The 26,862-nt window shown below is 30.7% G+C and overlaps 2 protein-coding genes across 2 annotated transcripts in view; one reads left to right on the top strand and one right to left on the bottom strand.

Moving 5' to 3' along the window:
- Positions 1-26,862, top strand: part of LOC141392207 (uncharacterized) — a 42,951-nt gene that overhangs the window by 10,074 nt on the left and 6,015 nt on the right. The window contains exon 3 of the mRNA XM_073965161.1: positions 22,457-22,884. Within this exon, the coding sequence (XP_073821262.1) occupies positions 22,457-22,884 (428 nt within the window). The remainder of the gene's footprint in view (positions 1-22,456; positions 22,885-26,862) is intronic.
- Positions 236-18,343, bottom strand: NimB4 (Nimrod B4). The gene is made up of 4 exons (XM_073967505.1): positions 18,031-18,343; positions 17,402-17,971; positions 652-849; positions 236-581 (listed from the first exon to the last, which is right to left on the bottom strand). Exons 1-4 carry the CDS (start codon positions 18,243-18,245, stop codon positions 299-301), a joined length of 1,266 nt encoding a protein of 421 aa, XP_073823606.1. The 5' UTR covers positions 18,246-18,343; the 3' UTR covers positions 236-298.

The raw sequence follows: 26,862 nt of genomic DNA, 5'->3' as shown, positions 1-26,862 counted from the left end.
GAAACATTAACTAAGAAATCTTTATGATAATGGGGTGGGGATGGTTAAAGCTCGTGTCGATATAATGAATGTCTTTAATAGATGCCATACATAACTCTGCATAGGTCATTAACTACATGTTAAGGTTTTGGGAAGGGAGCCTAATAACGTAGAATTTAAAATTAGTAAGGTAGAAAGTTGTAACAACAACGAACTAATATTAGTTCTACTTAAAAAAATTAAACAAATAACCATAATTTCTTAAAACTTTTACTAATCTTCATTTAGTATTAGAAGACATCATTCCATACAAATTAACTTAACGCATATTGATGGTATAATTAAAATATCTACCAATTAATAAATTAAATTCATCCAAAAAATCTTCATTTAATTTTTGATGATGCATTGTTGCATACGTGGTAACCTTATCGGAGGAAAGGCATTGATTTATGAAACGTGTTGTACCCGTTTGACAACGGCAATGACCCTTCGATGTACAATAACCCAATTCACATTTTTGATATGACTTAAAGGGACCATCTATAATGGAGCAACCACAAACACCGGGAGCAATACATTTGCCATAATAACCGCAACCACTAGGGAGAGAGAAGGAGAGGTAGTATAATTATTAGTGATTTATTTAGATTTGATGGTAGTAGTACCTACTGTTCACAAACTGCTTCACACCTTGGGCCATTGCGACGGTAACCATTAAAACAGCGACAAATACCCGGCGATATGCAAACACCATTTTCACAATCATCACCGCAGTCCGGCAGGCAGGACGTTGTGTTCTCATCATAACGATAACCTTCCTGGCATATGCATTTGGGACCACGCACCTGGAAGCCATTGTCACAGCGCCTATAGGAGGATAACGTTTCAATTAGAACTAAACAATTTTCCAATAAAATATAAAGAAACTACTTTTGGAAGCTTCATGTAAAAATATTCTATAAAAAATCCACGTATTTGAGGCTTGATGGAAAAAATATTCATTAAACAATCCACGTATTGTAGTTTTCATGGAAAAAATATTCATTAAACAATCCACGTATTGTAGTTTTCATGGAAAAAATATTCTTTAAAAAATCCACGTATTGTAGTTTTCATGGAAAAAATATTCTTTAAAAAATCCACGTATTGTAGTTTTCATGGAAAAAATATTCTTTAAAAAATCCACGTATTGTAGTTTTCATGGAAAAAATATTCTTTAAAAAATCCTCGTATTGTAGTTTTCATGGAAAAAATATTCTTTAAAAAATCCTCGTATTGTAGTTTTCATGGAAAAGATATTCTTTAAAAAATCCACGTATTGGAGTTTTCATGGAAAAAATACTCTTTAAAAAATCCACGCTTTGGAGTTTTCATGGAACAAATATTCTTTAAAAAATCCACGTATTGGAGTTTTCATGGAAAAAATATTCTTTAAAAAATCCACGTATTGGAGTTTTCATGGAAAAAATATTCTTTAAAAAATCCACGTATTGGAGTTTTCATGGAAAAAATATTCTTTAAAAAATCCACGTATTGGAGTTTTCATGGAAAAAATATTCTTTAAAAAATCCACGTATTGGAGTTTTCATGGAAAAAATATTCTTTAAAAAATCCACGTATTGGAGTTTTCATGGAAAAAATATTCTTTAAAAAGTCCACGTATTGGAGGCTCCATGGAAAAAATATTCTTTAAAAAATCCACGTATTGGAGGCTCCATGGAAAAAATATTCTTTAAAAAATCCACGTATTGGACTGTCCATGGAATAAATATTCTTTAAAAAAGCCACGTACTGGACGGTCCATGGAAAAAATATTCTTTAAAAAAGCCACGTACTGGACGGTCCATGGAAAAAATATTCTTTAAAAAATCCACGTATTGGAGGCTCCATGGAAAAAATATTCTTTAAAAAATCCACGTATTGGAGTTTTCATGGAAAAAATATTCTTTAAGAAATCCACGTATTGGAGGCTCCATGGAAAAAAATATTCTTTAAAAAATCCACGTATTGGAGGCTCCATAGAAAAAAATATTCTTTAAGAAATCCACATATTGGAGGCTCCATGGAAAAAAATATTCTTTAAAAAATCCACGTATTGGAGGCTCCATGGAAAAAAATATTCTTTAAAAAATCCACGTATTGGAGGCTCCATGGAAAAAAATATTCTTTAAGAAATCCACGTATTGGAGGCTCCATGGAAAAAAATATTCTTTAAAAAATCCACGTATTGGAGTTTTCATGGAAAAAATATTCGTTAAAAAATCCACGTATTGGAGGCTCCATAGAAAAAAATATTCTTTAAAAAATCCACGTATTGGAGTTTTCATGGAAAAAATATTCTTTAAAAAATCCACGTATTGGAGGCTCCATGGAAAAAATATTCTTTAAAAAATCCACGTATTGAAGTTTTCATGGAAAAAATATTCTTTAAAAAATCCACGTATTGGAGGCTTCATGGAAAAAATATTCTTTAAAAAATCCACGTATTGGAGGCTCCATAGAAAAAAATATTCTTTAAAAAATCCACGTATTGGAGTTTTCATGGAAAAAAATATTCTTTAAAAAATCCACGTATTGGAGTTTTCATGGAAAAGATATTCTTTAAAAAATCCACGTATTGGAGTTTTCATGGAAAAAAATATTCTTTAAAAAATCCACGTATTGGAGGCTCCATAGAAAAAAATATTCTTTAAAAAATCCACGTATTGGAGGCTCCATGGAAAAAAATATTCTTTAAAAAATCCACGTTTTGGAGTTTTCATGGAAAAAATATTCTTTAAAAAATCCACGTATTGGAGTTTTCATGGAAAAAATATTATTTAAAAAATCCACGTATTGGAGGCTCCATGGAAAAAATATTCTTTAAAAAATCCACGTATAGGAGGCTCCATGGAAAAAATATTCTTTAAAAAATCCACGTATTGGAGTTTTCATGGATAAAATATTCTTTAAAAAATCCACGTATTGGAGGCTCCATGGAAAAAATATTCTTTAAAAAATCCACGTATTGGAGGCTCCATAGAAAAAAAATATTCTTTAAAAAATCCACGTATTGGAGGCTTCATGGAAAAAATATTCTTTAAAAAATCCACGTATTGGAGGCTTCATGAAAAAAATATTCTTTAAAAAATCCACGTATTGGAGGCTTCGTGGAAAAAATATTCTTTAAAAAATCCACGTATTGGAGTTTTCATGGAAAAAATATTCTTTAAAAAATCCACGTATTGGAGTTTTCATGGAAAAAATATTCTTTAAAAAATCTACGTATTGGAGGCTTCATGGAAAAAATATTCTTTAAAAAATTCACGTATTGGAGGCTTCATGGAAAAAAATATTCTTTAAAAAATCCACGTATTGGAGGCTTCATCAAAAAAATATTCTTTAAAAAATCTACGTATTGGAGGCTTCATGGAAAAAATATTCTTTAAAAAATTCACGTATTGGAGGTTTCATGGAAAAAAATATTCTTTAAAAAATCCACGTATTGGAGGCTTCATCAAAAAAATATTCTTTAAAAAATCCACGTATTGGAGGCTTCATGAAAAAAATATTCTTTAAAAAATCCACGTATTGGAGGCTTCATGGAAAAAATATTCTTTAAAAAATCTACGTATTAAGGGCTTCATGGAAAAATTATTCTTTAAAAAATCCACGTATTGGAGGCTTCATGGAAAAAATATTCTTTAAAAAATCCACGTATTGGAGGGTTCATGGAAAAAATATTCTTTAAAAAATCCACGTATTGGAGGCTTCATGGAAAAATTATTCTATAAAAAATCCACGTATTGGAGGATTCATGGAAAAAATATTCTTTAAAAAATCCACGTATTGGAGGCTTCATGGAAAAAATATTCTTTAAAAAATCCACGTATTGGAGGCTTCATGGAAAAAATATTCTTTAAAAAATCTACGTATTGGAGGCTTCATGGAAAAATTATTCTTTAAAAAATCCACGTATTGGAGGCTTCATGGAAAAAATATTCTTTAAAAAATCCACGTATTGGAGGCTTCATGGAAAAAATATTCTTTAAAAAATCTACGTATTGGAGGCTTCATGGAAAAATTATTCTTTAAAAAATCCACGTATTGGAGGCTTCATGGAAAAAATATTCTTTAAAAAATCCACGTATTGGAGGCTTCATGGAAAAAATATTCTTTAAAAAATCCACGTATAGGAGGCTTCATGGAAAAAATATTCTTTAAAAAATCCACGAATTGGAGGCTTCATGGAAAAAATATTCTCTAAAAGATCCACGTATTGGAGGCTTCATGGAAAAAATATTCTTTAAAAGATCCACGTATTGGAGGCTTCATGGAAAAAATATTCTTTAAAAGATCCACGTATTGGAGGCTTCATGGAAAAAATATTCTTTAAAAAATCCACGTATTGGAGGCTTCATGGAAAAAATATTCTTTAAAAAATCCACGTATTGGAGGATTCATGGAAAAAATATTCTTTAAAAAATCCACGTATTGGAGGCTTCATGGAAAAATTATTCTATAAAAAATCCACGTATTGGAGGCTTCATGGAAAAAATATTCTTTAAAAAATCCACGTATTGGAGGCTTCATGGAAAAAATATTCTATAAAAAATCCACGTATTGGAGGCTTCATGGAAAAAATATTCTTTAAAAAATCCACGTATTGGAGGCTTCATGGAAAAAATATTCTTTAAAAAATCCACGTATTGGAGGCTTCATGGAAAAAATATTCTTTAAAAAATCCACGTATTGGAGGCTTCATGGAAAAAATATTCTTTAAAAAATCCACGTATTGGAGGCTTCATGGAAAAAATATTCTTTAAAAAATCCACGTATTGGAGGCTTCATGGAAAAAATATTCTTTAAAAAATCCACGTATTGGAGGCTTCATGGAAAAAATATTCTTTAAAAAATCCACGTATTGGAGGCTTCATGGAAAAAATATTCTTTAAAAAATCCACGTATTGGAGGCTTCATGGAAAAAATATTCTTTAAAAAATCCACGTATTGGAGGCTTCATGGAAAAAATATTCTTTAAAAAATCCACGTATTGGAGGCTTCATGGAAAAAATATTCTTTAAAAAATCCACGTATTGGAGGCTTCATGGAAAAAATATTCTTTAAAAAATCCACGTATTGGAGTTTTCATGGAAAAAATATTCTTTAAAAAATCCACGTATTGGAAAAAATATTCTTTAAAAAATCCACGTATTGGAATTTTCATGGAAAAAATATTTTTAAAAAATTCCACGTATTGGAATTATCATGGAAAAAATATTTTTTAAAAAATCCACGTATTGGAGACTTCGTGGAAAAAATATTCTTTAAAAAATCTACGTATTGGAGGCTTCATGGAAAAATTATTCTTTAAAAAATCCACGTATTGGAGGCTTCATGGAAAAAATATTCTTTAAAAAATCCACGTATTGGAGGCTTCATGGAAAAAATATTCTTTAAAAAATCCACGTATTGGAGGCTTCATGGAAAAAATATTCTTTAAAATATCCACGTATTGGAGGCTTCATGGAAAAAATATTCTTTAAAAGATCCACGTATTGGAGGCTCCATAGAAAAAAAATATTCTTTAAAAAATCCACGTATTGGAGGCTTCATGGAAAAAATATCCTTTAAAAAATCCACGTATTGGAGGCTTCATGAAAAAAATATTCTTTAAAAAATCCACGTATTGGAGGCTTCATGGAAAAAATATTCTTTAAAAAATCCACGTATTGGAGTTTTCATGGAAAAAATATTCTTTAAAAAATCCACGTATTGGAGTTTTCATGGAAAAAATATTCTTTAAAAAATCTACGTATTGGAGGCTTCATGGAAAAAATATTCTTTAAAAAATTCACGTATTGGAGGCTTCATGGAAAAAAATATTCTTTAAAAAATCCACGTATTGGAGGCTTCATCAAAAAAATATTCTTTAAAAAATCCACGTATTGGAGGCTTCATGAAAAAAATATTCTTTAAAAAATCTACGTATTAAGGGCTTCATGGAAAAATTATTCTTTAAAAAATCCACGTATTGGAGGCTTCATGGAAAAAATATTCTTTAAAAAATCCACGTATTGGAGGGTTCATGGAAAAAATATTCTTTAAAAAATCCACGTATTGGAGGCTTCATGGAAAAATATTCTTTAAAAAATCCACGTATTGGAGGCTTCATGGAAAAAATATTCTTTAAAAAATCCACGTATTGGAGGCTTCATGGAAAAAATATTCTTTAAAAAATCTACGTATTAAGGGCTTCATGGAAAAATTATTCTTTAAAAAATCCACGTATTGGAGGCTTCATGGAAAAAATATTCTTTAAAAAATCCACGTATTGGAGGGTTCATGGAAAAAATATTCTTTAAAAAATCCACGTATTGGAGGCTTCATGGAAAAATATTCTTTAAAAAATCCACGTATTGGAGGCTTCATGGAAAAATATTCTTTAAAAAATCCACGTATTGGAGGCTTCATGGAAAAAATATTCTTTAAAAGATCCACGTATTGGAGGCTTCATGAAAAAAATATTCTTTAAAAAATTTACGTATTGGAGGCTTCATGGAAAAATTATTCTATAAAAAATCCACGTATTGGAGGATTCATGGAAAAAATATTCTTTAAAAAATCCACGTATTGGAGGATTCATGGAAAAAATATTCTTTAAAAAATCCACGTATTGGAGGCTTCATGAAAAAAATATTCTTTAAAAAATCCACGTATTGGAGGCTTCATGGAAAAATTATTCTATAAAAAATCCACGTATTGGAGGCTTCATGGAAAAAATATTCTTTAAAAAATCCACGTATTGGAGGCTTCATGGAAAAAATATTCTTTAAAAAATCCACGTATTGGAGGCTTCATGAAAAAAATATTCTTTAAAAAATCCACGTATTGGAGGCTTCATGGAAAAAATATTCTTTAAAAAATCTACGTATTGGAGGCTTCATGGAAAAATTATTCTTTAAAAAATCCACGTATTGGAGGCTTCATGGAAAAAATATTCTTTAAAAAATCCACGTATTGGAGGCTTCATGGAAAAAATATTCTTTAAAAAATCCACGTATAGGAGGCTTCATGGAAAAAATATTCTTTAAAAAATCCACGTATTGGAGGCTTCATGGAAAAAATATTCTCTAAAAGATCCACGTATTGGAGGCTTCATGGAAAAAATATTCTTTAAAAGATCCACGTATTGGAGGCTTCATGGAAAAAATATTCTTTAAAAGATCCACGTATTGGAGGCTTCATGGAAAAAATATTCTTTAAAAGATCCACGTATTGGAGTTTTCATGGAAAAAATATTCTTTAAAAAATCCACGTATTGGAGGCTTCATCAAAAAAATATTCTTTAAAAAATCCACGTATTGGAGGCTTCATGAAAAAAATATTCTTTAAAAAATCCACGTATTGGAGGCTTCATGGAAAAAATATTCTTTAAAAAATCTACGTATTAAGGGCTTCATGGAAAAATTATTCTTTAAAAAATCCACGTATTGGAGGCTTCATGGAAAAAATATTCTTTAAAAAATCCACGTATTGGAGGGTTCATGGAAAAAATATTCTTTAAAAAATCCACGTATTGGAGGCTTCATGGAAAAATATTCTTTAAAAAATCCACGTATTGGAGGCTTCATGGAAAAAATATTCTTTAAAAGATCCACGTATTGGAGGCTCCATGGAAAAAAATATTCTTTAAAAAATCCACGTTTTGGAGTTTTCATGGAAAAAATATTCTTTAAAAAATCCACGTATTGGAGTTTTCATGGAAAAAATATTCTTTAAAAAATCCACGTATTGGAGGAATGGAAAAAATATTCTTTAAAAAATCCACGTATAGGAGGCTCCATGGAAAAAATATTCTTTAAAAAATCCACGTATAGGAGGCTCCATGGAAAAAATATTCTTTAAAAAATCCACGTATTGGAGTTTTCATGGAAAAAATATTCTTTAAAAAATCCACGTATTGGAGGCTCCATGGAAAAAATATTCTTTAAAAAATCCACGTATTGGAGGCTCCATAGAAAAAAAATATTCTTTAAAAAATCCACGTATTGGAGGCTTCATGGAAAAAATATTCTTTAAAAAATCCACGTATTGGAGGCTTCATGAAAAAAATATTCTTTAAAAAATCCACGTATTGGAGGCTTCGTGGAAAAAATATTCTTTAAAAAATCCACGTATTGGAGTTTTCATGGAAAAAATATTCTTTAAAAAATCCACGTATTGGAGTTTTCATGGAAAAAATATTCTTTAAAAAATCTACGTATTGGAGGCTTCATGGAAAAAATATTCTTTAAAAAATTCACGTATTGGAGGCTTCATGGAAAAAAATATTCTTTAAAAAATCCACGTATTGGAGGCTTCATCAAAAAAATATTCTTTAAAAAATCTACGTATTGGAGGCTTCATGGAAAAAATATTCTTTAAAAAATTCACGTATTGGAGGCTTCATGGAAAAAAATATTCTTTAAAAAATCCACGTATTGGAGGCTTCATCAAAAAAATATTCTTTAAAAAATCCACGTATTGGAGGCTTCATGAAAAAAATATTCTTTAAAAAATCCACGTATTGGAGGCTTCATGGAAAAATATTCTTTAAAAAATCTACGTATTAAGGGCTTCATGGAAAAATTATTCTTTAAAAAATCCACGTATTGGAGGCTTCATGGAAAAAATATTCTTTAAAAAATCCACGTATTGGAGGGTTCATGGAAAAAATATTCTTTAAAAAATCCACGTATTGGAGGCTTCATGGAAAAATATTCTTTAAAAAATCCACGTATTGGAGGCTTCATGGAAAAAATATTCTTTAAAAGATCCACGTATTGGAGGCTTCATGAAAAAAATATTCTTTAAAAAATCCACGTATTGGAGGCTTCATGGAAAAAATATTCTTTAAAAAATCCACGTATTGGAGGCTTCATGGAAAAAATATTCTTTAAAATATCCACGTATTGGAGGCTTCATGGAAAAAATATTCTTTAAAAGATCCACGTATTGGAGGCTCCATAGAAAAAAAATATTCTTTAAAAAATCCACGTATTGGAGGCTTCATGGAAAAAATATCCTTTAAAAAATCCACGTATTGGAGGCTTCATGAAAAAAATATTCTTTAAAAAATCCACGTATTGGAGGCTTCATGGAAAAAATATTCTTTAAAAAATCCACGTATTGGAGTTTTCATGGAAAAAATATTCTTTAAAAAATCCACGTATTGGAGTTTTCATGGAAAAAATATTCTTTAAAAAATCTACGTATTGGAGGCTTCATGGAAAAAATATTCTTTAAAAAATTCACGTATTGGAGGCTTCATGGAAAAAAATATTCTTTAAAAAATCCACGTATTGGAGGCTTCATCAAAAAAATATTCTTTAAAAAATCCACGTATTGGAGGCTTCATGAAAAAAATATTCTTTAAAAAATCTACGTATTAAGGGCTTCATGGAAAAATTATTCTTTAAAAAATCCACGTATTGGAGGCTTCATGGAAAAAATATTCTTTAAAAAATCCACGTATTGGAGGGTTCATGGAAAAAATATTCTTTAAAAAATCCACGTATTGGAGGCTTCATGGAATAATATTCTTTAAAAAATCCACGTATTGGAGGCTTCATGGAAAAAATATTCTTTAAAAAATCCACGTATTGGAGGCTTCATGGAAAAAATATTCTTTAAAAAATCTACGTATTAAGGGCTTCATGGAAAAATTATTCTTTAAAAAATCCACGTATTGGAGGCTTCATGGAAAAAATATTCTTTAAAAAATCCACGTATTGGAGGGTTCATGGAAAAAATATTCTTTAAAAAATCCACGTATTGGAGGCTTCATGGAAAAATATTCTTTAAAAAATCCACGTATTGGAGGCTTCATGGAAAAATATTCTTTAAAAAATCCTCGTATTGGAGGCTTCATGGAAAAAATATTCTTTAAAAGATCCACGTATTGGAGGCTTCATGAAAAAAATATTCTTTAAAAAATTTACGTATTGGAGGCTTCATGGAAAAATTATTCTATAAAAAATCCACGTATTGGAGGATTCATGGAAAAAATATTCTTTAAAAAATCCACGTATTGGAGGATTCATGGAAAAAATATTCTTTAAAAAATCCACGTATTGGAGGCTTCATGAAAAAAATATTCTTTAAAAAATCCACGTATTGGAGGCTTCATGGAAAAATTATTCTATAAAAAATCCACGTATTGGAGGCTTCATGGAAAAAATATTCTTTAAAAAATCCACGTATTGGAGGCTTCATGGAAAAAATATTCTTTAAAAAATCCACGTATTGGAGGCTTCATGAAAAAAATATTCTTTAAAAAATCCACGTATTGGAGGCTTCATGGAAAAAATATTCTTTAAAAAATCTACGTATTGGAGGCTTCATGGAAAAATTATTCTTTAAAAAATCCACGTATTGGAGGCTTCATGGAAAAAATATTCTTTAAAAAATCCACGTATAGGAGGCTTCATGGAAAAAATATTCTTTAAAAAATCCACGTATTGGAGGCTTCATGGAAAAAATATTCTCTAAAAGATCCACGTATTGGAGGCTTCATGGAAAAAATATTCTTTAAAAGATCCACGTATTGGAGGCTTCATGGAAAAAATATTCTTTAAAAGATCCACGTATTGGAGTTTTCATGGAAAAAATATTCTTTAAAAAATCCACGTATTGGAGGCTTCATCAAAAAAATATTCTTTAAAAAATCCACGTATTGGAGGCTTCATGAAAAAAATATTCTTTAAAAAATCCACGTATTGGAGGCTTCATGGAAAAAATATTCTTTAAAAAATCCACGTATTGGAGGCTTCATGGAAAAAATATTCTTTAAAAAATCTACGTATTAAGGGCTTCATGGAAAAATTATTCTTTAAAAAATCCACGTATTGGAGGCTTCATGGAAAAAATATTCTTTAAAAAATCCACGTATTGGAGGGTTCATGGAAAAAATATTCTTTAAAAAATCCACGTATTGGAGGCTTCATGGAAAAATATTCTTTAAAAAATCCACGTATTGGAGGCTTCATGGAAAAAATATTCTTTAAAAGATCCACGTATTGGAGGCTCCATGGAAAAAAATATTCTTTAAAAAATCCACGTTTTGGAGTTTTCATGGAAAAAATATTCTTTAAAAAATCCACGTATTGGAGTTTTCATGGAAAAAATATTCTTTAAAAAATCCACGTATTGGAGGAATGGAAAAAATATTCTTTAAAAAATCCACGTATAGGAGGCTCCATGGAAAAAATATTCTTTAAAAAATCCACGTATAGGAGGCTCCATGGAAAAAATATTCTTTAAAAAATCCACGTATTGGAGTTTTCATGGAAAAAATATTCTTTAAAAAATCCACGTATTGGAGGCTCCATGGAAAAAATATTCTTTAAAAAATCCACGTATTGGAGGCTCCATAGAAAAAAAATATTCTTTAAAAAATCCACGTATTGGAGGCTTCATGGAAAAAATATTCTTTAAAAAATCCACGTATTGGAGGCTTCATGAAAAAAATATTCTTTAAAAAATCCACGTATTGGAGGCTTCGTGGAAAAAATATTCTTTAAAAAATCCACGTATTGGAGTTTTCATGGAAAAAATATTCTTTAAAAAATCCACGTATTGGAGTTTTCATGGAAAAAATATTCTTTAAAAAATCTACGTATTGGAGGCTTCATGGAAAAAATATTCTTTAAAAAATTCACGTATTGGAGGCTTCATGGAAAAAAATATTCTTTAAAAAATCCACGTATTGGAGGCTTCATCAAAAAAATATTCTTTAAAAAATCTACGTATTGGAGGCTTCATGGAAAAAATATTCTTTAAAAAATTCACGTATTGGAGGCTTCATGGAAAAAAATATTCTTTAAAAAATCCACGTATTGGAGGCTTCATCAAAAAAATATTCTTTAAAAAATCCACGTATTGGAGGCTTCATGAAAAAAAATATTCTTTAAAAAATCCACGTATTGGAGGCTTCATGGAAAAATATTCTTTAAAAAATCTACGTATTAAGGGCTTCATGGAAAAATTATTCTTTAAAAAATCCACGTATTGGAGGCTTCATGGAAAAAATATTCTTTAAAAAATCCACGTATTGGAGGGTTCATGGAAAAAATATTCTTTAAAAAATCCACGTATTGGAGGCTTCATGGAAAAATATTCTTTAAAAAATCCACGTATTGGAGGCTTCATGGAAAAAATATTCTTTAAAAGATCCACGTATTGGAGGCTTCATGAAAAAAATATTCTTTAAAAAATCCACGTATTGGAGGCTTCATGGAAAAATTATTCTATAAAAAATCCACGTATTGGAGGATTCATGGAAAAAATATTCTTTAAAAAATCCACGTATTGGAGGCTTCATGGAAAAAATATTCTTTAAAAAATCCACGTATTGGAGGCTTCATGAAAAAAATATTCTTTAAAAAATCCACGTATTGGAGGCTTCATGGAAAAATTATTCTATAAAAAATCCACGTATTGGAGGCTTCATGGAAAAAATATTCTTTAAAAAATCCACGTATTGGAGGCTTCATGGAAAAAATATTCTTTAAAAAATCCACGTATTGGAGGCTTCATGAAAAAAATATTCTTTAAAAAATCCACGTATTGGAGGCTTCATGGAAAAAATATTCTTTAAAAAATCTACGTATTGGAGGCTTCATGGAAAAATTATTCTTTAAAAAATCCACGTATTGGAGGCTTCATGGAAAAAATATTCTTTAAAAAATCCACGTATTGGAGGCTTCATGGAAAAAATATTCTTTAAAAAATCCAAGTATAGGAGGCTTCATGGAAAAAATATTCTTTAAAAAATCCACGAATTGGAGGCTTCATGGAAAAAATATTCTCTAAAAGATCCACGTATTGGAGGCTTCATGGAAAAAATATTCTTTAAAAGATCCACGTATTGGAGGCTTCATGGAAAAAATATTCTTTAAAAGATCCACGTATTGGAGGCTTCATGGAAAAAATATTCTTTAAAAAATCCACGTATTGGAGGCTTCATGGAAAAAATATTCTTTAAAAAATCCACGTATTGGAGGATTCATGGAAAAAATATTCTTTAAAAAATCCACGTATTGGAGGCTTCATGGAAAAATTATTCTATAAAAAATCCACGTATTGGAGGCTTCATGGAAAAAATATTCTTTAAAAAATCCACGTATTGGAGGCTTCATGGAAAAAATATTCTTTAAAAAATCCACGTATTGGAGGCTTCATGGAAAAAATATTCTTTAAAAAATCCACGTATTGGAGGCTTCATGGAAAAAATATTCTTTAAAAAATCCACGTATTGGAGGCTTCATGGAAAAACTATTCTTTAAAAAATCCACGTATTGGAGGCTTCATGGAAAAAATATTCTTTAAAAAATCCACGTATTGGAGGCTTCATGGAAAAAATATTCTTTAAAAAATCCACGTATTGGAGGCTTCATGGAAAAAATATTCTTTAAAAAATCCACGTATTGGAGGCTTCATGGAAAAAATATTCTTTAAAAAATCCACGTATTGGAGTTTTCATGGAAAAAATATTCTTTAAAAAATCCACGTATTGGAAAAAATATTCTTTAAAAAATCCACGTATTGGAATTTTCATGGAAAAAATATTTTTAAAAAATTCCACGTATTGGAATTATCATGGAAAAAATATTTTTTAAAAAATCCACGTATTGGAGGCTTCATGGAAAAAATATTCTTTAAAAAATCTACGTATTGGAGGCTTCATGGAAAAATTATTCTTTAAAAAATCCACGTATTGGAGGCTTCATGGAAAAAATATTCTTTAAAATATCCACGTATTGGAGGCTTCATGGAAAAAATATTCTTTAAAAAATCCACGTATTGGAGGCTTCATGAAAAAAATATTCTTTAAAAAATCCACGTATTGGAGGCTTCATGGAAAAAATATTCTTTAAAAAATCCACGTATTGGAGGCTTCATGAAAAAAATATTCTTTAAAAAATCCACGTATTGGAGGCTTCATGGAAAAAATATTCTTTAAAAAATCCACGTATTGGAGTTTTCATGGAAAAAATATTCTTTAAAAAATCCACGTATTGGAGTTTTCATGGAAAAAATATTCTTTAAAAAATCTACGTATTGGAGGCTTCATGGAAAAAATATTCTTTAAAAAATTCACGTATTGGAGGCTTCATGGAAAAAAATATTCTTTAAAAAATCCACGTATTGGAGGCTTCATGAAAAAAATATTCTTTAAAAAATCCACGTATTGGAGGCTTCATGAAAAAAATATTCTTTAAAAAATCTACGTATTAAGGGCTTCATGGAAAAATTATTCTTTAAAAAATCCACGTATTGGAGGCTTCATGGAAAAAATATTCTTTAAAAAATCCACGTATTGGAGGGTTCATGGAAAAAATATTCTTTAAAAAATCCACGTATTGGAGGCTTCATGGAAAAATTATTCTTTAAAAAATCCACGTATTGGAGGCTTCATGGAAAAATATTCTTTAAAAAATCCACGTATTGGAGGCTTCATCAAAAAAATATTCTTTAAAAAATCCACGTATTGGAGGCTTCATGGAAAAATTATTCTTTAAAAAATCCACGTATTGGAGGCTTCATGGAAAAAATATTCTTTAAAAAATCCACGTATTGGAGGCTTCATGGAAAAAATATTCTTTAAAAAATCCACGTATAGGAGGCTTCATGGAAAAAATATTCTTTAAAAAATCCACGTATTGGAGGCTTCATGGAAAAAATATTCTCTAAAAGATCCACGTATTGGAGGCTTCATGGAAAAAATATTCTTTAAAAGATCCACGTATTGGAGGCTTCATGGAAAAAATATTCTTTAAAAGATCCACGTATTGGAGGCTTCATGGAAAAAATATTCTTTAAAAAATCCACGTATTGGAGGCTTCATGGAAAAAATATTCTTTAAAAAATCCACGTATTGGAGGCTTCATGGAAAAAATATTCTTTAAAAAATCCACGTATTGGAGGCTTCATGGAAAAATTATTCTATAAAAAATCCACGTATTGGAGGCTTCATGGAAAAAATATTCTTTAAAAAATCCACGTATTGGAGGCTTCATGGAAAAAATATTCTTTAAAAAATCCACGTATTGGAGGCTTCATGGAAAAAATATTCTTTAAAAATCCACGTATTGGAGGCTTCATGAAAAAAATATTCTTTAAAAAATCCACGTATTGGAGGCTTCATGGAAAAAATATTCTTTAAAAAATCCACGTATTGGAGGCTTCATGGAAAAAATATTCTTTAAAAAATCCACGTATTGGAGGCTTCATGGAAAAAATATTCTTTAAAAAATCCACGTATTGGAGGCTTCATGGAAAAAATATTCTTTAAAAAATCCACGTATTGGAGGCTTCATGGAAAAAATATTCTTTAAAAAATCCACGTATTGGAGGCTTCATGGAAAAAATATTCTTTAAAAAATCCACGTATTGGAGGCTTCATGGAAAAAATATTCTTTAAAAAATCCACGTATTGGAGGCTTCATGGAAAAAATATTCTTTAAAAAATCCACGTATTGGAGGCTTCATGGAAAAAATATTCTTTAAAAAATCCACGTATTGGAGGCTTCATGGAAAAAATATTCTTTAAAAAATCCACGTATTGGAGGCTTCATGGAAAAAATATTCTTTAAAAAATCCACGTATTGGAGGCTTCATGGAAAAAATATTCTTTAAAAAATCCACGTATTGGAGTTTTCATGGAAAAAATATTCTTTAATAAATCCACGTATTGGAAAAAATATTCTTTAAAAAATCCACGTATTGGAATTTTCATGGAAAAAATATTTTTAAAAAATTCCACGTATTGGAATTATCATGGAAAAAATATTTTTTAAAAAAACCACGTATTGGAGTCTTCATGGAAAAAATATTCTTTAAAAAATCTACGTATTGGAGGCTTCATGGAAAAATTATTCTTTAAAAAATCCACGTATTGGAGGCTTCATGGAAAAAATATTCTTTAAAAAATCCACGTATTGGAGGCTTCATGGAAAAAATATTCTTTAAAAAATCCACGTATTGGAGGCTTCATGGAAAAAATATTCTTTAAAATATCCACGTATTGGAGGCTTCATGGAAAAAATATTCTTTAAAAGATCCACGTATTGGAGGCTTCATGGAAAAAATATTCTTTAAAAAAATTAACGTATGGGAGGCTTCATGAAAAAAATATTCTTTAAAAAATCCACGTATTGGAGGCTCCATGGAAAAAATATTCTTTAAAAAATCCACGTATTGGAGGCTCCATGGAAAAAATTTTCTTTAAAAAATCCACGTATTGGGGGCTTCATGGAAAAAATATTCTTTAAAAAATCCACGTATTGGAGGCTCCATGGAAAAAATATTCTTTAAAAAATCCACGTATTGGAGGCTCCATGGAAAAAAATATTCTTTAAAAAATCCACGTATTGGAGGCTCCATGGAAAAAATATTCTTTAAAAAATCCACGTATAGGAGGCTCCATGGAAAAAATATTCTTTAAAAAATCCACGTATTGGAGTTTTCATGGAAAAAATATTCTTTAAAAGATCCACGTATTGGAGGCTTCATGGAAAAAATATTCTTTAAAAGATCCACGTATTGGAGGCTCCATGGAAAAAATATTCTTTAAAAAATCCACGTATTGTAGGATCCATGGAAAAAATATTCTTTAAAAAATCCACGTATTGGAGGCTCCATGGAAAAAATATTCTTTAAAAAATCCACGTATTGGAGGCTCCATGGAAAAAATATTCTTTAAAAAATCCACGTATTGTAGGATCCATGGAAAAAATATTCTTTAAAAAATCCACGTATTGGAGGCTCCATGGAAAAAAATATTCTTTAAAAAATCCACGTATTGGAGGCTCCTTGGAAAAATATTCTTTAAAAATCCACGTATTGGAGGCTTCATAGAAAAGATTTTCTTTAAAAAATCCACGTATTGGAGGCTCCTTGGAATAATATTCTTAAAAATCCACGTATTGGAGGCTTAATTGAAAAATGTTTCTTTAAAAAATCCACGTATTGGAGGCTCCTTGGAAAAATATTCTTTAAAAATCCACGTATTGGATGCTTCATGGAAAAAATTTTCTAGAAAAAATCCACGTATTGGAGGCTTCATGGAAAAAATATTCGTTAAAAAATCCACGTATTGGAGGCTTCGTGGAAAAAACATTCGTTAAAAAATCCACGTATAGGAGGCTCCATGGAAAAAATATTTTTTAAAAAATCCACGTATTGGAGGCTCGATGAAAAAATATTCTCTAAAAAATCCACGTATTGGAGGCTCCATGAAAAAAATATTCTTTAACAAATCTGCGTATTGGAGGCTCCAGGGAAAAAATATTCTTTAAAAAATCCACGTATAGGAGACTCCATGAAAAAAATATTCTTTAAAAAATCCACGTATTGGAGGTTTCATGGAAGAAATAGAGGTGTTGGCAATACTTACAAAAATCCCAAATATTCACACACCGTTCCGTTGCTCTTCTTCCCATATCCTGGGAAGCATTCACATTGATTGGGCCCGGCACAGTAGCCAAAACCACAGTCGGGTATACAAATGGGTTGACAGCCAATTTTAGCCAATTCATGGTGGGGTGATCGGGAATAACCTTCAGCACATTGACACTTGTCGGGTTCTACACATATCTCATTACGTCCACAACCTAATTCACATATGGGCATACAATATTTCTTTGTAGGATCCAATTCATAACCCCGATTACAAACACATGTTCCATTCAGATAACAACGACCATTTTGACAACCCAGGGGACAGGTGGGTACACAATCATTACGATGATTCAAAACAAACTCGTCAAAGCACTGGCACACTCCACCCTCCAAGCAGAAACCGTTTCTCAAGCATTTATTACCACAATCCGGTACACATTTGCTCCAATCAAAATCGTAACGCTTAAAACCCGGACAGCAGACATCAATTTCATTGTAATTGGGATTGCCGGTACTACTGTTGCCACGAATTGGTACATCTTTTTCATATTGGAAAAATATGGCCCTAGAACAAAATTTAATTAAACAACAGCTTCTCTTTTTTCATTCATTCTCTCAACTTACGGCACTTCTTTTTTACATTTTGGTGGATTAAAGTCCTTACGGGGCAATGACAGACCCGGTGATCTTATAAATGGTTGTTTTGTTGTTGTTGTGGTGGTGAATTTCACATTTTCCATTTGTATACAATTGAATGTGGTGGCACAGAGAAATATTAGCGATAAGACAAGTTTCACCAATGTTGGTGAACTAATGTCAAATGTTTTATGAGTTGTCATTGTTTTTTTTTTTTAATGCCGAGAAGAAGTCCGAATTTGGTAAAGCGTATCTCCGTTTCAATGCTGTGTCTTAATTGGGTAAGGTCCAGAGTATAACTGAAGATTATCTGTTTGAGTTTTTGAGAGCCGCATCAGTGGTTACAATGATTTTGATAAGAGGAAGATGAAAAATGTGAAATAAAAGAGTATTATCTCTAAGTCTCTTGATGCCCTACATGGCATTTGTTTGGTATTTTGGTTTGTTAGAATATGTTTGAATATGTTTAAAAAGACTTTCATAATCATGGATTTTTTAAAGAACATTTTTTCATGGACTAGTAGATTCATAAACGTGGATTTTTTAAAGAATATTTTTCATTGACAAGTTTAGGTTGAAAAGAAGAGGAGAGGAGAGGAATCGCCAGCGTTTTTTCCAATACTAGAAAAAGTTTTGAAACATACTTTTTGGTATAACCAACAACTCCTGTTTCGATTTTTCTTTTATCTCCTCAATCGTAGCAAGACCCTTTCCTTTCATCGATGTCTTCAGTTTTCGGAAAAGGCAAAGGTCAGCTTGGCCCACGCTGACTTTTTCTTTTTTCGACTACGGTGGTTGATAACATGTCCACATGTTAACATGTCACGCACATGCATCGATGTGTGACTGCTGCAAAATCTATGATTGGGTTTTCCACAAATTTATTTCATTACCTCTAATTGCCCTATGGCCTGGTACCCTGGAATAATTGTTGATCAAATTTATATAATCCAAGACAGTTTTTGATTTTACTGTCTTGGATGTTATTGCTTTGATTGCAATACTATCCGTAAGGACGTTAACGGCAATTGGTGTTGGTGAAAATATTTTTTCAATAATCGTGATAGATTTTTTAAAAAATATTTTTAAATCGTGGATTTTTCAAAAAATATTTTTTCAATAATCGTGGATTTTTTAAAAAATATTTTTCAATAATCGTAGATTTTTTAAAAAATATTTTTTCAATAATCGTAGATTTTTTAAAAAATATTTTTTCAATAATCGTGGATTTTTAAAATTTTTTTTTTCAATAATCATGGATTTTTAAAATTTTTTTTTCAATAATCATGGATTTTTAAAATTTTTTTTTTCAATAATCGTGGATTTTTTTAAAAATATTTTTTCAACAATCGTGGATTTTTTAAAAACATATTTTTTCAATAATCGTGGATTTTTTAAAAACATATTTTTTCAATAATCGTGGATTTTTTAAAAACATATTTTTTCAATAATCGTGGATTTTTTAAAAAAATATTTTTTCAATAATCGTGGATTTTTTAAAAACATATTTTTTCAATAATCGTGGATTTTTTAAAAACATATTTTTTCAATAATCGTGGATTTTTTAAAAACATATTTTTTCAATAATCTTGGATTTTTTAAAAACATATTTTTTCAATAATCGTGGATTTTTTAAAAACATATTTTTTCAATAATCGTGGATTTTTTAAAAACATATTTTTTCAATAATCTTGGATTTTTTAAAAACATGTTTTTTCAATAATCGTGGATTTTTTAAAAACATATTTTTTCAATAATCGTGGATTTTTTAAAAACATATTTTTTCAATAATCGTGGATTTTTTAAAAACATATTTTTTCAATAATCGTGGATTTTTTAAAAACATATTTTTTTCAATAATCGTGGATTTTTTAAAAAATATTTTTTCAATAATCGTGGATTTTTTAAAAAATATTTTTTCAATAATCGTGGATTTTTTAGAAAATATTTTTTCAGTAATCGTGGATTTTTTAGAAAATATTTTTTCAGTAATCGTGGATTTTTTAGAAAATATTTTTTCAGTAATCGTGGATTTTTTAGAAAATATTTTTTCAGTAATCGTGGATTTTTTAGAAAATATTTTTTCAGTAATCGTGGATTTTTTAGAAAATATTTTTTCAGTAATCGTGGATTTTTTAGAAAATATTTTTTTTAATTGTCGTGGATTTTTTTAAAAATATTTTTTCAGTAATCGTGGATTTTTTAAAAAATATTTTTTCAATAATCGTGGATTTTTTAAAAAATATTTTTTTAATAATCGTGGATTTTTTAAAAAATATTTTTTTAATAATCGTGGATTTTTTAAAAAATATTTTTTCAATAATCGTGGATTTTTTAAAAAATATTTTTTCAATAATCGTGGATTTTTTAAAAAATATTTTTTCAATAATCGTGGATTTTTTAAAAAATATTTTTTCAATAATACTGGATTTTTTAAAAAATATTTTTTCAATAATCGTGGATTTTTTAAAAAATATTTTTTCAATAATCGTGGATTTTTTTAAAAATATTTTTTCAATAATCGTGGATTTTTTAAAAAATATTTTTTCAATAATCGTGGATTTTTTAAAAAATATTTTTTCAATAATCGTGGATTTTTTAAAAAATATTTTTTTCAATAATCGTGGATTTTTTAAAAAATATTTTTTCAATAATCGTGGATTTTTTAAAAAATATTTTTTCAATAATCGTGGATTTTTTAAAAAATATTTTTTCAATAATCGTGGATTTTTTAAAAAATATTTTTTCAATAATCGTGGATTTTTTAAAAAATATTTTTTCAATAATCGTGGATTTTTTAAAAAATATTTTTTCAATAATCGTGGATTTTTTAAAAAATATTTTTTCAATAATCGTGGATTTTTTAAAAAATATTTTTTCAATAATCGTGGATTTTTTAAAAAATATTTTTTCAATAATCGTGGATTTTTTAAAAAATATTTTTTCAATAATCGTGGATTTTTTAAAAAATATTTTTTCAATAATCGTGGATTTTTTAAAAAATATTTTTTCAATAATCGTGGATTTTTTAAAAAAATATTTTTTCAATAATCGTGGATTTTTTAAAAAATATTTTTTCAATAATCGTGGATTTTTTAAAAAATATTTTTTCAATAATCGTGGATTTTTTAAAAAATATTTTTTCAATAATCGTGGATTTTTTAAAAAATATTTTTTCAATAATCGTGGATTTTTTAAAAAATATTTTTTCAATAATCGTGGATTTTTTAAAAAATATTTTTTCAATAATCGTGGATTTTTTAAAAAATATTTTTTTAATAATCGTGGATTTTTTAAAAAATATTTTTTTAATAATCGTGGATTTTTAAAAAAAAGTTTTCAATAATCGTGGATTTTTTAAAAATATTTTTTCAATAATCGTGAATTTTTTAAAAAATAGTTTTTAAAAATTTTGGATTTTTTAAAAAATAGTTTTTCAATAATTGTGGATTTTTAAAAAAAAATTTTTTTCAATAATTGTGGATTTTTTTAAAAAAAATTTTTTCAATAATTGTGGATTTTTTAAAAAATATTTTTTCAATAATTGTGGATTTTTTAAAAAATATTTCTTCAATCATCGTGGATTTTTTAAAAAATATTTTTTCAATAATCGTGGATTTTTTAAAGAATATTTTTTCAATAATCGTGGATTTTTTAAAAAATATTTTTTCAATAATCGTGGATTTTTTAAAAAATATTTTTTCAATAATCGTGTATTTTTTAAAAAATATTTTTTCAATAATCGTGGATTTTTTAAAAAATATTTTTTCAATAATCGTGGATTTTTTAAAAAATATTTTTTCAATAATCGTGGATTTTTTAAAAAATATTTTTTCAATAATCGTGGATTTTTTAAAAAATATTTTTTTAATAATCGTGGATTTTTCCAGTGTCCACTTTCTGTTTAATCTGATATGAACCTTTGTTGCAACAAGGTAGTGATCCGAGTCGATGGTTGATCCTCCGAAAACTAGTACCTCCTACATTATTTCGATGAGGCTCAAGTTTGGTCGTATCAAAGTTAAAGACAGTTTCTCATGTGGCATCTAGGGGGGTGACCAGGGCCCACTTGAGATAAATGAGCAACCAATATAAGTCCAGGTCTTTGCCATGGTAAAGCCGTTCCGGAGCGTTGCATGCTCTGCGCCAACCAATAGATGGTTTAAAGAATACTTTTCACTCAGAAAGAGACATTTCTCTAGCAGTCCTAATCACAAATCATTTATTTGATTGAATGAAGGGGCCCAACAAATTATCAGTTTATTTAACAGCTGTTTTGAAAACTGCATTTAAAGGTCAAGTTTAGAAATAAAACTGATTAGAAATGTGACAGTTTTGCGATTTATTTCTAAACATTACAAATCAGTTGAATTACAAAGCCTCAACGAAACGCTTAGTAGAGACAAGAAAATAAATGCACAATTGCAATTTTATTTTCATCATCATCTTCGGCATATGCCTGGCAGCAGTGGCCTTTGGTGATCGTTTATATAGCGATTATATTGATGATATTGATCAGGATGAAATTAGCATCAAACCATCGGATGATGAGTGGAAACATCCAAATTTTCATCCTCCCATGAAGAAGAAGCCAACAAAGAAACCCAAAACTTTTGCCGTAACTACAGAGGGTATGTGTGTACGAAACTATCACAAACGGAAGGCGGCCGAGGAGCGTGAGAATCCCCAAAAGGAATATAAACCCAGCGGTAATCGTTGGCATGGTTCGGTGATCTATGGTAGTGAGCGGTTTAAGCATAAGCAGCATAGTGGCCGCAGTCCTAAGGTGAGGGATATATCACCGGTGGAGAGGAATTTACACAAATGCTACAAGTGGATAAGGTAAGGTAAAATATTCTTGTAGACACCTTAAGGTATGGGTGGTATATGAAAGTGGGAAATTGATACTTTCAGAATGAGATATAGCGTGGGTTTAAAATCGGCAGAGATTATTCTTTGAGCCAGAGAGAGAGGGGTATTGTAACAAGTATGAGGTGGTGGAAAGCGTACCACTTGCCGAATAATATGCTTTTGTAGTTCAACACCTTCTGTATTATAGTGACGTCCGGTTTCAATAAGCATGAAGTGTGTTGGGTATGACCAGGTCGGTACGATCTACCATAACCTTTTTCATTTTTTTTCTATTGTTAGCTTTTAATCATTCAAATCTCCTCCGTTTTGGGGCTCGTATTGACAAAAAACCGAAGAAAAGCGATTCAAACCACTCTCTAACTCATAGATCTTCAAGAGCTGATAACAGACCAGACAAAAATTGGGGGTCAAGAGCAGCCAAAAAAAAAAAATAGAAACAAGAAAAACGAATTAATAAAAACAAGACGGAGTAAACAAAAAATGAATATGATCGCCAAAATTTCAATTTCAAATTTTCATTAGTCTTTGTTTTCAAAGCTGTAAATAAACATTCGGAAATAAAATCTCCTAAATTCTTCGGCAATGAAAATTCTTCATTTATTATTGTTAATATTTCAACCTCAATGGGTATTCGGTGAACTGAATTTATATACCGGTTATATAGACGATATACCGCAACAAAAAGGTATACGCTATAAACCATTGCCATCCACCCAAGCGCCGCCCATTGAAAAGCATCTTCCAAATTTTCATGGTGGTGCTTCATCGCGAAAGCCCACAATAAAGCCGAAACCATTTTTACTAGAAGCTACCGAAAGTTCGTGCGTGAAAAATTCACTCAAAAAACAGGAAGAGGAAGAAGCAGAAAATTCTAATGCCAATACACGACCCAGTGGAAATCGTTGGCATGCTCCCGTCACATATGGTCGTGAACAATTTCAACATCGCAAACCCAACAGACGCACCACCAAATATCAGGACATAACACCTGGCCAGAGGAAACTACATAAATGCTATAAATGGATAAGGTATAGTGGATTTCGTTTGAAGAATTGTATATATGTCTAAATGTTGTGAAGTGAAGAACATTCAAAAGGTGAACAAAATCAATAAATTGCATTAGCCGAACTTGCCAGGCCGAACTTGTTATAGCCTCCACAATGAGTTGCATTGAAGTAAAATGGAACAATTAGTTTCCTTTCGTTTATGAAGAAGACTAAATATTAAATTTCAGCAAGTTAGGTAAAATGTGGCTAACCTTCAAAATATCGTAATTCGGTAGGTACCGTTCCATTGGGGGCTATATCGAAACGTTGATCTATACCTACAAATTTCTGGCGGAAAATTTGTAGACTCAAAGTAGACTAAATAGCAAAATTTCGATATTTTTGGTAAAACCTTCAAAATACCGAAAATCAAGATATGGGAACCCGCGGACCTATACTGATAATTCTCTTCTGGAATATTTTATAACTCCATGGAAGACCAAATAACAAATTTCAGTCTTTCCGTGGTATATTGACGTCACAATCTTCAGAACTACGAAAATCGTTCTATGGCGGATATATCGAATCGTGGACTTATACCGACGAATTTCAGTCAGAAAAGATTTTACCTCCAACAAAGACTAAATGCCAAATTTCAGCCGTTTCGATGAGTTGCTGTGACCATATCCCACAAAATAGCGAAAATCTACAGGTACCGTCCTATGGGGTCTATATGAAGGCGTGGACCTATACCCATAAATTTCTGGGAGAAACTGTTATACCCCCAACGTAGCCTAAGTACCATATTTTAGCCCTTTCGGTGTGATAATGAGGCTAAAACCTTCAAAATACCGAAAATCTGGCGGTACCGTTCTGTAGGGGTTATATGAAGGCGTGGACCTATACCAATAAATTTCATATGGAACGTTTAATACCCCAAATGAAGGCCAAATACCAAATGTCAACCATTGCGGTGGCATATTGAGGCCACAACCTTCAAAGTCCGGAAATAGGGAGGTACCGTTGTATGGGGGTTAAACTAAGGCGTGGACCTATACCAATAAATTTCATATGGAACGTTAAATACCCCAAATAAAGATCAAATACCAAATTTGAACAATTTCGGTGCAATTGTGAGGCCACAACCTTTAAAAGACCGGAAATAGGGCGGTCTATGGGGGCTATACTAAGGGGTGAACCTGTACCGACAAGTTTCAGGGGGAAAGTTTTATACCCACAACGAATACTAAATACCAAATTTCTGCCATTTCGGAGCAATATTGAGGCCACAATTTTCAAAACCCCGAAAATCTGAGGGTACGTTCTGTGGGTGCTATATAAAGGCGTGGACCTATACCGACAAATTTCATACGGAACGTTAAATACCCCAAATGAAGACCAAATACCAAATTTCAACCCTTTCGATGGAATATTGAGACCACAACCTTCAAAAGACCGGAAATAGGGAGGTACCGTTCTATGGGGGCTATACTAAGGGGTGGACCTGTACCGACAAGTTTCAGGGGGAAAGTTTTATACCCCCAACGAATACCAAAATACCAAATTTCTGCCATTTCGGAGGAATATTGAGGCTACAACCTTCAAAACTCTGAAAATCTGGGGGTACGTTCTATGGGTGCTATATGAAGGCATGGACCTATACCGACAAATTTCATATGGAACGTTTAATGCCACAAACGGAGACCAAATTTCACCCATTTCGGTGGATTATTGTGGCCACAACCTTCATAATACCGAAAATCGGGCGCACCGTTCTATGAGGGCAATATGAAGACGTGGACCTATATCGACACATTTCTGGGGAAAGTTGTATACCCCCAACAAAGACTAATTATCAAATTTTAACCATTTCGGTGTGATAATTAGGCTAAAACTTTCAAAATACCGAAAATCAGGTGGTACTGTCGTATGGGGGCTACATCAAAACGTGAACCGATAAATCCCATTCAGCAAATCACAACATGCCTACACTAAGGGCAAATCAGTGGAGACTGCCCTGCATGAGGTGGTCGGGCATGTTGAGAAGCATGTGGAAAAATTCAGGCTTCACGCTGGCGGCCTTCCTTGATATAGAGGGGGCTTTCAATAACGTGAAGCTTGAATCAATCCACAATGCTCTCAGCATCGCAGGTGTTTCCTCCATCCTTGTGGAATGGATTGATAAGAGGCTGAAGAGTAGAATCAGCAACTCATCGATAGGAGAGAGTTCCGTGAGGAAATCTGTTAACAGAGGCACTCCGCAGGGAGGAGTTCTCTCACCTCTGCTATGGCTTCTAGTAATAAATGAAATACTTGTGTGCTACGATCGGCTGAAGATCAAGGTGGTCGCCTACGCTGATGATGTGGTTATGCTGATAAGTGGCAAATTCTTGCCAACCCTGTCTGAGCTCATGCAAAGAGCATTGGTACAACTCGCAAACTGGGCCCAGAACATTGGTCTGGGAGTAAACACGGAGAAAACAGAGCTTGTAATATTCACTGAGAAACGCAAAGATTCCAATTTCGAGCCTCCAGTCCTGGACGGGAACTTTCTACGGAAGCTAAATACCTCGGCACTATTCTGGACCATCGCTTGTCATGGAAAAGAAATGTAGAGGAGCGAATGAAGAAAGGACTCATGGCACTCTATTCGTGTAAGAACTCCATTGGGAAAAGCTGGGGACTGAGACCACAGATCATACACTGGCTGTATGTAACAGTGGTCCTGCCCATACTTACCTATGGTGGACTGGTCTGTTGGCAAGCTCTTGGGAACAAAGCGCTACTTTCCAAATTATCAAGTGTACAAAGAACCGCGTCACTGCTGATTACCGGATAGATTAAGAGCACTCATCAAGCCGCTTTAAACGTCATCCTGGATCTCCAACCATTGTATATCCTAATCTAGTTTCAGGCGCCGAAGACTGTTCTTAGACTCCGGGAGTCAGGTTGTTGGCGTGGT

This window comes from Musca autumnalis, unplaced genomic scaffold (genome assembly GCF_047663935.1).
Source record: "Musca autumnalis isolate F117 unplaced genomic scaffold, ASM4766393v1 scaffold_2, whole genome shotgun sequence".
NCBI lineage: Eukaryota > Metazoa > Arthropoda > Insecta > Diptera > Muscidae > Musca > Musca autumnalis.
The sequence above is the reverse complement of the archived record's forward strand: the minus strand, read 5'-3'. Positions and strand labels throughout refer to the sequence as shown.

Excerpts from the sequence above, each read along its gene's own strand:
- NimB4 (XM_073967505.1), bottom strand. The coding sequence starts at position 18,245 with ATGACAACTCATAAAACATTTGACATTAGTTCACCAACATTGGTGAAA. Across the intron at positions 17,972-18,030 it reads AAATGTAAAAAAGAAGTGCC|GGCCATATTTTTCCAATATG; the intron begins GTAAGTTGAGAG and ends ATTTTGTTCTAG. Across the intron at positions 582-651 it reads TGTGAAGCAGTTTGTGAACA|TGGTTGCGGTTATTATGGCA; the intron begins GTAGGTACTACT and ends CTCTCTCCCTAG.